General features: G+C 34.0%; 1 protein-coding gene across 1 annotated transcript in view; it reads left to right on the forward strand.

Moving 5' to 3' along the window:
- The window catches only part of TRPC4 (transient receptor potential cation channel subfamily C member 4), a 184,184-nt gene that overhangs the window by 67,181 nt on the left and 102,751 nt on the right, over positions 1–14,252 (forward strand). The window contains exon 3 of the mRNA XM_057707523.1: positions 13,206–13,724. Within this exon, the coding sequence (XP_057563506.1) occupies positions 13,206–13,724 (519 nt within the window). The remainder of the gene's footprint in view (positions 1–13,205; positions 13,725–14,252) is intronic.

The following is a 14,252-nucleotide window of genomic DNA, read 5'->3' on the forward strand; positions in this document are numbered from 1 at the left end:
CACTTTGCCTCTCCTCATTCATGGGAACCATTTTGGCTCCCTTCCTGGCCTTTTGGACCAGCATGTTTTTTCATTAAGACACACTATCGAAGTAATTCTTTTTTAAAAAAAATATTTATTTAATTTATTTTATTTTTGGCTGTGTCAAGTCTTAGTTGCAGCACATGGGCTCTTAGTTGCAGCATGCAGGCTCTTCATTGCGTAATGCGGCCTCTCTAGTTGTGTTGTGCAGAGTGGGCTCTGTAGTTGTGGTACGTGGGCTCCAGAGCTCGTGAGCTCTGAATTTTTAGCACACAGCCTCTCTAGTTGTGGCTCGCATGCTTAGTAGTTGTGGCACACAGGCTTAGGTGCCCTGTGGGCATGTGGGATCTTAGCTCCCCAATCAGGGATCCAACCCGCATCCCTGCGTTGGAAGGCAGATTCTTAACCACTGGACCATCAGGGAAGTCCCTCGATGTAATTCTGCTGCATCTCTCAATGCCAAAAAAGGATCCATATGAAGTTTTTTATTATCTTCGCTGTTACATAGGTATTGTGACAGATAAAAGCTCTTAAAGTGTGTTGCCCACTTAAAGCATAGATTTATTTTGAAAAAATGAAATATTCACAACAGTTTGCAATGGTATGTTGCCATATGGATTAATGAGACCTTGTTCCTATACTTCCACATTCCCCGTATTTTGAGTATTATTCAATCAAAGTGAATTAAAATGTGAGGATTCGTGTCATTTGTCCCTTTATTCTGCCAAACATGCTCATTTAACTTGGAGGACAAAATCTAGTGCTCTGTTTCCCATTGTTCTAAGAGTCTCAGGCAGCTTAAAAATTACAGGCAAGCTTGATAATCTTTGTTTAAATTTAACATAAACTAAGATATATTTTACTCCATGGAGCCTTCGTTGGAACCTCAAATCACAGGACTTGACATAATTATATCAACTTTTATTCATTCATGTAAATCTACATTAATCATGTGCAGCACACTTTAAACAAATCTATGAAGAAAAATATGACAGGAAAAATGAAGGTTAGTAATCTTGGTGTGATTTTTAACCTCTGAAAGATTTGTTTCATTTGAAACTTATCTGTATAATAATTTAATAGTATGTATTCCTTTGTGTGTTTAAAATAAAATCATAAAATCAGAAATAGAGAAAGGAATTTATAAAACATATGACAAAAGTTGATAAAAACAATTCTACTTAACGCTGATTGATAAATCAACAAAGCGATAAGACAGGTATGCAATCTTCTGTATTTTATGCTCCATCAATACAGTGACACTGGCACCCTTTATTTTTGTTGCGCCTGAATCCTTTTGGAAAAGGAACTTAACAGTGTTTGGCAAAAGCAAAACCAGATAAAAGGTATTCATATTTAGTCATTCATTCTTTCATGTATTCAAAATGGAAGTGATTAAGTAAATTACAGTGTATTTTTAAAATATTGCACAGTCGCACAATAGTATTTAAACGTTTTAAAATCTGTCAAGGGATAAATAGATATCAAATGGCAAGTGAATTTCATATGGATTAAATAAGTAATATAATTAATTTAAATACAATGTAAATGCTAAATCTCTTTAGCAAGGGTAAGGGGTGTTCATGTGGACAAGACTTTCTCAGCTTAGAAATAAAGCAGATATTTAGCCTATACAAAACCCTATACACATGGCTTTCATCCTCAAAGACTGGTGACCTATTTTAATGAATGATTGCCTAGGTTGCACTGAACAGTGTTAGGGGAAAAAAGACTGGTAGATTTGATTATTGAGATGAAAATAACATTAACAATCTTTATAATACAAATTTACATAAAACCTAAAACATGGGAAATATTTGAAATAAATGTGATCGATTTTTTAAAAAAGTTAATAAATATATTTGTAAAATATCAATAAAAAAAACAGATGAGCTTTACCATTTGAGGAACATATTATTCCAATCTTTCACAAACCTTTCTAATTTTATGAGACTGATACATCCTTGACATCAAAATCAGAAGAGGACAGTGTGAGAAAGGATAATTACAGCCCATCAAAAATATAAATGCAAAATCTGAAGCAACATATAAGGAAAATCTATTAGTGCAATTCACTACTTTAATAGGTAAAAGAGAAGGAAATTATCTCACTAGATGCAAAAAAAAATAGTGTTTGATAACATTTTTATCCTTGCATAAGAAAAGAAATAAGCAAACCAGGAATGAAATAGACAAAAGACTTTCCTTAACTTGATTAAGAGAGTCTACCAAAAGCCTATATCTTGTATCATTCTGAATAGTAAAATATTAAAACATTCAGGTTTAATATCAATCATGAAATAAAGATTCTCAATATTGTTCCTCCATGCAACACTCCATTGGAGGCTCTATTTTGAATAGCCAAAAAAAAAAGTAAAAATAACTAGCACAGCAGTGTAAAGCAATTATAGTCCAATAAAGATCTGGGGGGAAAAGTATAAAAGATATAAAGACTAGAAGAAACAAAAAGTATATTCAGATAATTTGTTTACATAAAAACAAAGTGTAATCTACAAATTATTTTAATTAATTAGAAAGTTTATGCAAGTCATGGCATGAAACATTAATCTAGAGAACTGTATTTCCGTCAAATTGGCCAAGTACTCTAATCATACTCATACCTCAGGATCTTTGCACTTGCTGTTCTCTCTTCCAGAAATGCTCTGCCCTTAAATATAAGCTTAGCTTGCTCTCTAAATTTCTTCACCCTTCTATTCAAATGTCATCATAGCAGTAAGACTTCCCTGTCACCCTATATAGAGCAGCGATCTGTCCTTGCCTCTGACACTTTATTTCCTCTTACTCCACTTTACCTTCTCTGTGGCCTTTACCATTTGACATCCCTTCATTCATTGATTTATGCATCCACTTTTTCATTCATTTTGTGTCTTTCCCTCTCCTCTCTTTCTAGAATGCAACTGGAATAAAGGCGAGGATTTTGTCAGTTCTGTTCACTGCTATATTCCCAAAACCTTGAAGAATGACTGGCATAAAATGGGTGCCCCAAAGTATTATTGAATGGCTGGGAGAATATAAATTGGCACATATAGACTATAATTAACACCTTCAGGAAGTATAGTTAGATAGATAGATGATTGATGATAGATAAATAGATGATAGATAGATAGATGATAGATAGATGATAGATTAGATAGATAGATAGATAGATAGATAGATAGATAGATAGATAGATGATAGATAGATAGATAGACAGATAGATAGAATGAGAAGAACACTGGGCTTAAGTTTAATCCCTAAAGAAACAATGTTCAAGGGATGACTAGGAGAAGGGTCCCTAGTGAGTGAGACTGAGAAAAAGCCACCAGAGAAAATGATGTTGATAGGGATGATACTTACAGTAATCACACTCGATTTTGTTTTATCACACTTGTGCAAAACACACATATTCATTATTATTCTGTATTTTTTTTAATCCTTAAAAAAAAACCTATGAGGTAAAGACTATAATAAATCTTCATTTTACAGATGAGAAAATTGAAGTTTAGGGTGGTTAAATAACATTTTCAAAGCTACAAACAATTAGTGGGACAGCCAGGATTTGAGCCAATACACTACCCAGTTATGGAAGTCAAAGGACTGGTGACTTTTCAAAAAAGAGACAGTGATAAACACTCAAGTGAAACTAAAATTTGAATCACTGGTCAGAATTTATGCGTAATTCTTATAAAATTAAGTATACACTTGGCCCATGAGCTACATTTTCAACCAATAAAAGATCTCACTTAGATATTATTTCATAGATTCTCCTTCAATGTAAGAGATATAAAGAGAAAGAGAGAGAGAGAGAGAGAGAGGTTTAAAAATAAAAGTGGTGTCTGTGAACTAAATGACCTGGGAGTTAGTGATGATAACACTCTCATTATTTTAGTGATTAAACCTAGCCCAAAGCTGGTGGTGATTTAAAGTTGCTATTTGTTTGATGTCACCTTAGGAGTTGAAATAGATTTCTCCAGTTCTTTATTCAAGATTCAAATAATATTGAATAGTTATTATTTATGGCATATCTATAGCAGTACACAACAAAAAGCCTATCCCATTTTAGGAGATAACACAGTTTAAATTTTCAGTCATGAAAAGTACACGTTCCGAGCCTTGACATCTACACTTACAAAACTAGCCTGCCAGGAAATTATTGTTCTACTTTTCAGATGAATCAAGCACTATAATTGGGACTGTGTTTATGCGAGGAGAAGTGAATCAATCCGGGAAAACTGAACAAGACAGTTTTCTGCTCTTTCTCCTAACAATCTTAGGCTTGTCACACAACACTACTCCCTTCCTGTTATTTCGTGATTTGTAGATTACAACATGTTTTCACATTTAATCTTCACTGCAGCCCTGTGTGTGCAGTGAAGAAGCCTTTGATATATGTATTTCTCCAGTTCTTATTCCACAAGGAGAAATATCTTGAATAAATGTCCGCATTTCAGAATGGAAAACTGGAAATGCGGAGAAGTTAACTGGCTTTGTCATTTTCACACAACTGCAAATGGTTGAGACAGGATGTAATGCTTGCCCTCGATGCCTGAGCTATTTCTAGGACCTCACAGCTGCCTTACTTACAAGACATATAGTCTATTGATGAAAAATTTTGACCCAGAAGCCAAGCTGCATGAATTTCTGTGTGACCGTGGGCAAGCTATTGAACTTTTCTAGGGCCTATTGTATTTGTCAAAAGAGGATTACAGTAACAAATACTTCCAAAAATGATGTTGAGGAGTAACTAAGATGAGGCATGAGAAGCTCCTAGCACGGGGCATGGCACGTGGTAAGCGTTTCGTACCTTTTAGTTGTTGCTTGTGTCACTGTAATCACACTCCAAGCGTATTTGTATTAACAGTGTCAACGAGTCAAAATGATTTTTGCCACATCCTTGTTCATTTGGTTCAAGTGTGTATCATAGTTCTAAAATAAATCTGTTATCCAAGTTATCACAGAGGTATATTTACTATGTGCTTCCTACACCTGTTCAAATAAATGCAAACTGTATCTATTTGCTGGTATTTTTAATTCAAAGTAGACTTTAAAATAGACTTACCATAAAAATACATAGCCAATGCAATTTACAGTAAATACTAAATTTAAAAAAGTAAAAAGAGTTATTGATATTACATTATTTATATTTATACTGGATATATCACTGACCAAAGCTTGGGTAAAGTTATTATAAATAGTTTGTATGAGAGCACCTAGAGAAGATAAGAGAATTGTAAATTGTATAGTTTATACTCTCATTCTTCACTTTTCTCACAGACTCCTCTTTTTATTTATTTTTTTTACATTTAAATAATATTTGCAAATATATTTTTGCACACATACTAGGAAACTAAGCACATTGTTCCTGCATCTTGCTGCCATTCTTTTCTTTTCTTTTTTTTAACAGAGAATAAACAGCATATATTTAGAGTGTACAATTTGGTATCCCAATCTCCCAATCATTCCCAATTCATTTTTTTTTACAAACTTTTTATTTTAAAAACTGATATTTATGTCTTCTTGTAAAAAGCTAATAATAATACCTTCCCTTTCCCCTGCCTCCATTTAAAGAGAAGAATGTCAGGTTAATGACAGTTCACTTTTACTAAAGGCATTGTAGAAATGATAATGTTTGAGTTGGGTGCTGAAGGTTTGGTAGAATTTGGTAAGTGGGAGGGAATAAGCAGAAGCCAACAAAAAAACTATGAATGGAAAGTTGGATGCTGAAATGATTGGACCACGGGATGCCTGCCAGGGTGGAGAACAATGTAGATTTTAATACACAGAATTAAACCTGATTATAGAGGTCTTTGTTTATCGAATAAAGTAATTAAGATATAATTAGATAATACCAAGGACAGTCTCTGATATAAAGTTAACTAATGTTTAAAGAATCTAAAATAAGGGGTCTTTATGTAAATAACTATGCTACAAGTCTCCAAAAGGGCAAAATGAAACCTCAAGGGCAACGCTCCAGATTGATACACACAGCATTCGTTCAAGTTCAAATATTCAATAGCATCATAATATTTCATGCAGCGATATTCCACAGTTTGCTCAAACTTTCTCTTTTGGAAAACATGCGGGCAATATGCAAATTTCTATCATGACAAACGATGAAATTAATACATTGTCGCAAGGTGCCTGATTTTCTGTAGGAGTGGTTCCTGAACTAAGACTATGGTCCTTAGAATTTATGTAAGTGCTGGATACTTTCCAGCAGGGCCGTTATAATTTCCTCTTGCTTTTGATGAATATGGGCACTTCAGCTCCTTAAATTTGGCAAAATAATTATAGTTCATTATTATTTTATAGTTCCTTTTCCTGACTATTAAGGAGAAAAATCATTCATGTTTCTGACCTTTTTTTTTCTACCAGTTTTTTTGAGATAAAATTGACATATAGCCCTGTGTATGTTTAAGGTGTACAGTATCATGATGACATATATAATCATGAAATGATGGTCACAATAAGTCGAGTGAACATCCATCATCTCATATAGACACAAAATAAAAGAAGAAAATATTCTTCCTTGTGATGAGAACTCAGGATTTACCCTCAACGACTTTCTTATATAACATACCACAGTGCTAATTACATTTATATATTGTGTATCACTAGTACTTATTTATCTTGTAACTGGAAGATTGTACCTTTTGACCGCCTTCATTTATTTCCGCCTCCCCCAACCCCTACCTCTGACAACCACGAATCTGTTCTCGTTTTCTATGGGCTTGTTGTTGTTTTTTGTTTGACTTTGTTTTAAATATAAGTGACCTACAGCAGTATGTTAGTTCTTGGTTCACAATATAGTGATTTGATATTTCTAACGCTGTAAAATGATCACCATGTTAAGTCTGGTTACCATCTGTCACCATATGAAGTTATTACATTATTATTGATGATATTACCTGCGCTGTACATTTTACCCCCATGAATCATTTATTTTGTAACAGGAAGTTTGTGCCTCTCAATTTCCCTCACCAATTTCACTCATCCCCGGACCCTCTTCCTTCTGGCAACCCCTTGTTCATACTCTCTGTATGTATGACTCTGTTTTGTTATGTTTGATCATTTGTTTTGTTTTGATTTTCTCCTGTGAAAATCTTTGGCCATTCTACTTGAGAACTGTAGAATAAAATATGTAGTTTTCCATCCCGTGTTTCCAATCTTGCTCTAAGTGTGCTCTCCAACCCTTGGGCTATAGCAACTATTTTTCAATATTCTTTTCTAAATTGTGTTGCTTTATGTTTTTATATTTAAATCTTTACTCCATCTCAAATTTATTGTTATGAAATGAGATAGGGGCTAATTTTGTTTGTTTGGGGCTAGAAAATTGTTTCAATGCCATATAATAAATGAACCACTTTTTTCCAACTGAATAGAAATTTTACTTTTTCACATATCAAGTTCCCACATATAATAAGAAGTAATTCTGGTCAAAATTCTATTCAACTGGTATTTATTTCTTGCTATATTCTTGGATCATCATCTTCATTCCATGATTTTTTAAAAAATTCTTGGATGTATATACCTCCATATTAACAAATAAAATAGTTTTATCAAGTTATAAATAAAACAACATAAGTAAAAAAGATTCTGAATAAAATGCACATATTTATTAGGTCTTCCTATTCAGAATATAATATTTTCCCTGTATTTTGGATCTTATTTTATGCCTTATGATGTTTTATTGTTTCTTCTTACACATTTTGTTTATTTTTTTTAATATTTTCATAAGTACAGTATATTTTGCCACAATTAAAATGGCTACTTTTTTATTCTATATTTAATCAGTTCTGTTTTGTATTTCTAATACAGAGAAAAATAGGGCTTTTGTATATGTATCTTATATTAAGCTTTATTCATTCATTCCTATAGCAACCACTTGATTTTTGTGCAAGTTCATGTATGAGTATATATGAGTGTATATATGCATGCTTATGAAAATTTCAAGTTCTAAATAACTGATGTTAAATTAATTTTTAAATATAACTCTAAGCTGAAACTCTGTTATGTTGGTTTGAATCAGAAAGTCAGTCTGGGTGATTGAGAGAGATAAATTTCATATTCATGATACTGAGTTTTAAAAAATGTAGGTTTTGATACATTAGATAAAAACATTAAAGCTAAAAGCAAGATGAAACTAAAGAGTGCAACAAATTTTTATTAAAATACTTGAAAAAATTTTCATAAATTTTCAATTATTGTACTATCAACTGGAGTATGAAAAGGTTTTTGAGTCATAGAAATTTTGTATTACAGGGGATAGCATCTTTCATATAACAGAGATATTAAGGGGCTTTCACAAGATAATATAACTAATTAAGAGTACAGCCAGATTAGAATATGGATCTATTTAGTCTTAATAATTTAGGATACACCAAATAATATTATATAAGTAGATTTCTTTTACTGAGTTTATACAACCCAGTTTAATAAATGCTGAAGGTAAGAGAATGAATTCTCTTAAATTGGGATGAATGTCACTCCAAGATGAATTTTTCTCCTAGAAATGTATACTTCAGCATTAATAGCTCAAAAATGTATATGTTAGTGACAAAGAGACATTCCTATATTTGGGTAAAATGTCACACTCTAGATTTTAACGTATATACCTCAGATTGGTGCAGAGTCACTCTAAGGTAAAGCATTTGGTTGAATTTGAGAAAAGCTATCATTTTATGACTTAGTAGTTAATCACTTAAACTCATTAATTTGTGTTACTTAGCTTGTGTGTGGGTCAGTCATTCTGAATGCTATGTGACATGAAAATGATTCAGTTAATAATGTAACTAATGTTATGGTAAGGTTGAGAAAAAGACATTGAACAAATATTCATAAATCTTAGAAGAAAAGCCAGAGCAAACTCCCAGCTCTGCAACATAAGAAACAGGGATGTGAATTTGGTTTCTGGGTCTTGTTTTAATTGCCTCTGTTACTCCGTTGTAGATTACTGGGTCAACTGTAGCATTCAATCAGTTGAAATGTGTTAAATGGTGGAGTGTATTTTTATTTATGAGTAACGTGAGTACATATTTTCATGCATGTATGTTTGCCTGAGTGTAGTGCTTTTATGTCTAGAGTTTACTTCAGCTAAAATGTCAAGCATAGTGTGATTTTTATCTACAGGGTTCTTCTCATCATGTTCATATCTGTCCTTAAATATGCCAAATGGCAAATTTTAAAAAGTTGAAAAAAATATGTCTATCAAAACCATTTTTGGGGAACAGCTACCAAGCACCTATAGTGACCTATATTTTAATGTTAGAAAAATATGCTTTTCATTTGTAACATTGGAACCACAAAAGGAAAGAGGGAAAGTTGCGTATTGAAGATACTGAAAAAAGTGAAGCACAGGATGGAGACGAGACAGAAAATAGGCTGGTGCATGAAACTAGAGGGAGCAAGCCCATTGTCTGCATTTTCTAAATGTTTCTGAGATCAAATGCCTTATATTTTAGACTTCTTTAAATTTGTGAGTATTTAGTAGATAGTAAAGTTGCTAATCAACTGATTAATGGGATTAATGTCTCAGCTGCAGGAGCTCAGCAAACAGGAGTCTCTCAGTTTGCTGCCCTCTTCTCGGCTTCAATATCGCCATCTTCCAAGGCAAGAGGGAGTTTGGATGGCACTCTCATCTTTCTTAGGAAGTCAGTAAGGAGTGGCCTTTTATCAACTTTTATTCATAGTCTGCTGAGGAACAGAAGAGAGGGGAAGGGTCATTGGCCCTTACTTGATTTAGGACTTCTCTGAGAGTCCCTTTCAGTGCTAGATTTTGCAGATGTGCCATTAGAACACTGCCATTCTGTAATGGAATTTTGAATTGTTTACTTCTGTTCATGACCAGCTTTCCCTCCCAGAAAAGCAGACATTAAAGAAATCGAAATCTGAGCTGGAAGATATCTCAGGGCATCTGGACTAGACCACTGTTGTTCTCCGATATCTTTGCTTTGAATTGTTCTATTCCATGCTTATATTCTCTCTCTCTCTCTCTCTCTCTCTCCTTTGCTTGAAGGGTCATATGCACAGCTTTTCCTTTTCCATTGCTACAACTCTAGTTCAGACTGCACTTGTTACCAGGCTCCTTTATCTGCCTCCAACCATTCTACTTTTTAATTGAATAATAAAAATATGCTAGAGTGATATTAATACTCAGGAATTATTCCATTACTCTCCTGGTTAAATTCTTCTATGACTCCACCAATGTCTACAAAATAATCTTATTCAAAACCTTCCCTAATCTTGCCCTAATCTACCTTGACGCATTTTATGATTATTTATCTCTAGATGATTTATCCCATACTCTAAAGAAAATATTTGCCATGAATCCATCTTTCTTATTTTATTCTTGTTGTCATTTTCCTGTAACTTTTCTACGTTGCTAGTTCCAACCAACCTTAAGTATAAATTCCTCCTAAAATCCTTTTCTAATTCTACCTAGTAAAAATAATGTCTTCTCTAAATTAATTTCCTTTTGCTTTATTCATACTCTCCTTAGGGAATTTACTAATTATTTATGCTAAAATCATTTGCATAGTATTATACTCTGTGTGTGTGTGTGTCTGTGTGTGTGTGCAGATGTGTCGGCGTGTGTGCATGTGCACCATACTTTTAGGAGTAAGGAGAATAATCATGTGATTATCTCCATAGAAGCATAAAAGGCCTTAGACAAATTCAACACCCATCCCTGATAATAAATAATAAATAAAATAATTCAAAATGATTGTTTGACATGTTGAATGGCATAAATAAATAAATGGACAGACAGATTGATAGATAAGTAATTGGCAATACCAAATATAATTTGTGGAGGGCATGAAAATTGGTATCATTGCTTAAGAAAATTATCTGACCCAGAAATTTCATTCCTAGACACAAGACCAACAGACATGGACAACAATGTGCATAGGAGCAATATTCTAATAGCTACAGATGGGAAACCACACAAATATCATGAAAAATAGAATGATAAAGTGTGCTATATTCATAAATCAAAATATTTTGCAGAATTGAAGGAACAAAAATGATTGCTACTAACAATATGAATATTTCAAAGAGCTGATGTGGAACTGAGAAAGCTAAACATAAAAAGTATATACTTTGATTCATTTATATAAAGTTAAAAAGTATGTGAAAGTAATCTGTGGTGATAGCAGTTAGATTTGTGATTACAAAATGGCATGACTGAGAGGTGACAAGAAGGAGGTCCCTGGGTGCAGGCACTCTTCTAGATTTTTGTCTGTGTCTTGTCACACAGGTGTGTTCACGTTTTCAAAAAGCTTTCAAACTGTATACTGATATCGATGCATTTTACCGTGTGTATGGATGCTATATCTCAATAACAAGTTCAAAATGAGTAATTATTGCAATGAATCCAAATATATTGAATAAAATAAAGGAAGAATCCATGGGTTTGTGAGTAATACTCAATAATTAAAAGGAGAAGAGAGCAAAATTTTATACACAGGAGAATGCAAATTAGTAAATTTAGAAGTGATGATAGAATAAGAAAACCCCCAATTTTCAAATACTATTGCAATAATTGATGCAGGCGTGTAATTAGCACTCAGTAACAGGCGACTGTTTTTTTGTTTAGTTGTCATTTTTCAATGCAATGCTTACCCTCTGGGACCTGGATAAACAATCATGTGTGCCTGCTGGGCTGACTGGTCAGAGTCCCAGCAGACTATTGTCTGTTAAGTATGCATAGTCTGTGTGTTTTGTTTGACTATAACTGGTGAAAGTGAGGATTTTTTCCAAAAAAGAGCAGTGATTTGGGTTTCTTTTGATTTTTGTCTTGCTGTTTCATTCCATTCTACTTCATTTAAGTAGTTTATTATGGGAAATTGTCACACTAACTTAAAGGAAGGGGTTGGAGAAGGATGTAAATTGTCTTCTAAAAATTAAATAGAATACTGAATATGTTAAAATATATATATATACACACATATATAGTGTGTCTTATGAAATAAATGGATATCCAAAATGGCCAGATAAATTAAAAGCATATGCGTTTAATTATTCAAATATAAGGTCATACATTTACTTAAAAGTAGCGCAACTGAAGTTTCCTGTGACTCGTTTTTCTCTACATAGTTGTTCTCTTTTGATCCTTTTGTGGTTTTAATCATCTTTAACCAGCAGCGTATTTTAATGTGACGTGTCATCACTTTTTCTGCCATGCATGTTTAACTTGTCCTTATGTAGCATTTATTTTCATAGAGACCTCTATGCCTCAGTGCCAGCAGGAAGAAATATTAAGCCGAAATTGTAAAGCAGCAGGGTGTAGTGCAATACATACAGTCCTGGGTGTCAGACAGATGGACCTGGGTTCCAACAGCAGGATTCCCACTTACTCACCGAGAGACCATGTCTATAAAACGTGAACAATGAATAGTGAGGGTGAATGTGCTTTAGGTCTACTAAATAGTGCCCGTTAATTTACTTTTGTCATTACCATTCCTAGAGTATAAGTCAAAGGGAACTCTTCATAAGCTCATTGGTGACCTGATTCATTGGGAAGCATTTTTTCTAATAAACAGCAATGTTAGCAATGGAGCCCCTCCTGTCATCTGGAAAATAAACTATAAAGGAATAGATGAAAACAGAAAGCAGAGAGGCTGGCTCTCTTATGTTCTGCTGCCACCTTTACTCATAGGTTGGATCTTAGGACTGCAGAAGATAAAACACAAACAAACAAGCAAAGATCCTGATTGAGGAATTTTAAAACTTCTATTGCAGAGGAAAAGCTTGGGTTTAAAACAAATCATTAACTATTTTTCTGCATCTTTCTTATTATTTAGGGAGGCCACATCATTGGGAAAGGAAAGCTAAGATTGTCAGTCAGAAAATAAGTTGGGAGCAAAAAAGTCTCTTATCAAGAGTTTCCATGGGCACTGAGTTTAAGATATCATAAAAGGTCACAATTCAGATTAAACAAATAATGTCTTTCTATTGCAGAGCTATTGTTTATCTAATTTTCTCTTGTCTTCTGAGGAGAAAAAGAGCCTCACCTCTCCTGCAAAAAAAAAACAGAAACAAAGACAAAACAACAACAACAACAACAACAAAAACCTGGCAAAAGACATGAATTTTGTTCAACATTGCTATAGCACGCTGTCTGAAATTCACAGGCTTGAGCAAATAATAACTGGTCTTGACCTCTGCTTTCTTCTTCTTTCTAGGTACCTCCCATACTCCTTGATAAGCAGTTCTCTGAATTCACTCCGGACATTACACCCATCATTTTGGCAGCCCATACAAATAATTATGAGATAATAAAGCTTTTGGTTCAGAAAGGCGTCTCAGTGCCCAGACCCCACGAGGTCCGCTGTAACTGCGTCGAATGCGTGTCCAGCTCGGATGTGGACAGTCTCCGCCACTCCCGCTCCCGACTCAACATCTACAAGGCCCTAGCCAGCCCCTCTCTCATCGCCCTGTCCAGTGAAGACCCCTTTCTCACAGCCTTTCAGTTAAGTTGGGAGCTCCAGGAACTGAGTAAGGTGGAAAATGAATTCAAGTCCGAGTATGAGGAGCTGTCACGACAGTGCAAACAATTTGCTAAGGACCTACTGGATCAGACTAGAAGTTCCCGAGAGCTGGAAATCATTCTTAATTACCGCGATGACAACAGCCTCCTAGAAGAACAAAGTGGAAATGATCTCGCGAGACTCAAATTGGCCATTAAGTACCGTCAAAAAGAGGTGAGTGTTGCCAGACTTTATCCTTCAAAATGCCACAGAATTTAAAGTGCAGTGAGGGAAACTGGTACTCCAAAATTAGGTTGGGGTTTTAAAGCATTTTCTATTTAACTGTAAGTGGCTGATATTTCTTGTTTGCCAGATTACTGATTATGAAACGCATTGAAGAGTGGCAGTAACTGTGTTAATAATTAGTGATGGTTTTTGACGTCTATGTTAAAATGTACACATTTAATGGTGGGTGATGGTAAAACTCATGAATTTTAGAAACTCTGCACTAAGAGTTTCGTTCTGCCATTTGTAAGTCTTGTTACTTTAGAGGGTCACACAGATCTCTGAGTTTCGGTTTTTCCATCTGCTTAATGGAAATATTTATATTTGATTTTTTATCTGTATATTTCTTTATACATATAAAATATTTTACTCACAGATTTGTAGGAAGTGTAAAATGAGTGGATGTTTGTGAAGGCTCTGTAGATTATTAGGTATGACATTAATAAAATACATTATTAGAAGTTATTAAAGAAAAGC

Source organism: Hippopotamus amphibius, chromosome 14 (assembly GCF_030028045.1).
Source record: "Hippopotamus amphibius kiboko isolate mHipAmp2 chromosome 14, mHipAmp2.hap2, whole genome shotgun sequence".
NCBI classification, from domain to species: Eukaryota; Metazoa; Chordata; class Mammalia; order Artiodactyla; family Hippopotamidae; genus Hippopotamus; species Hippopotamus amphibius.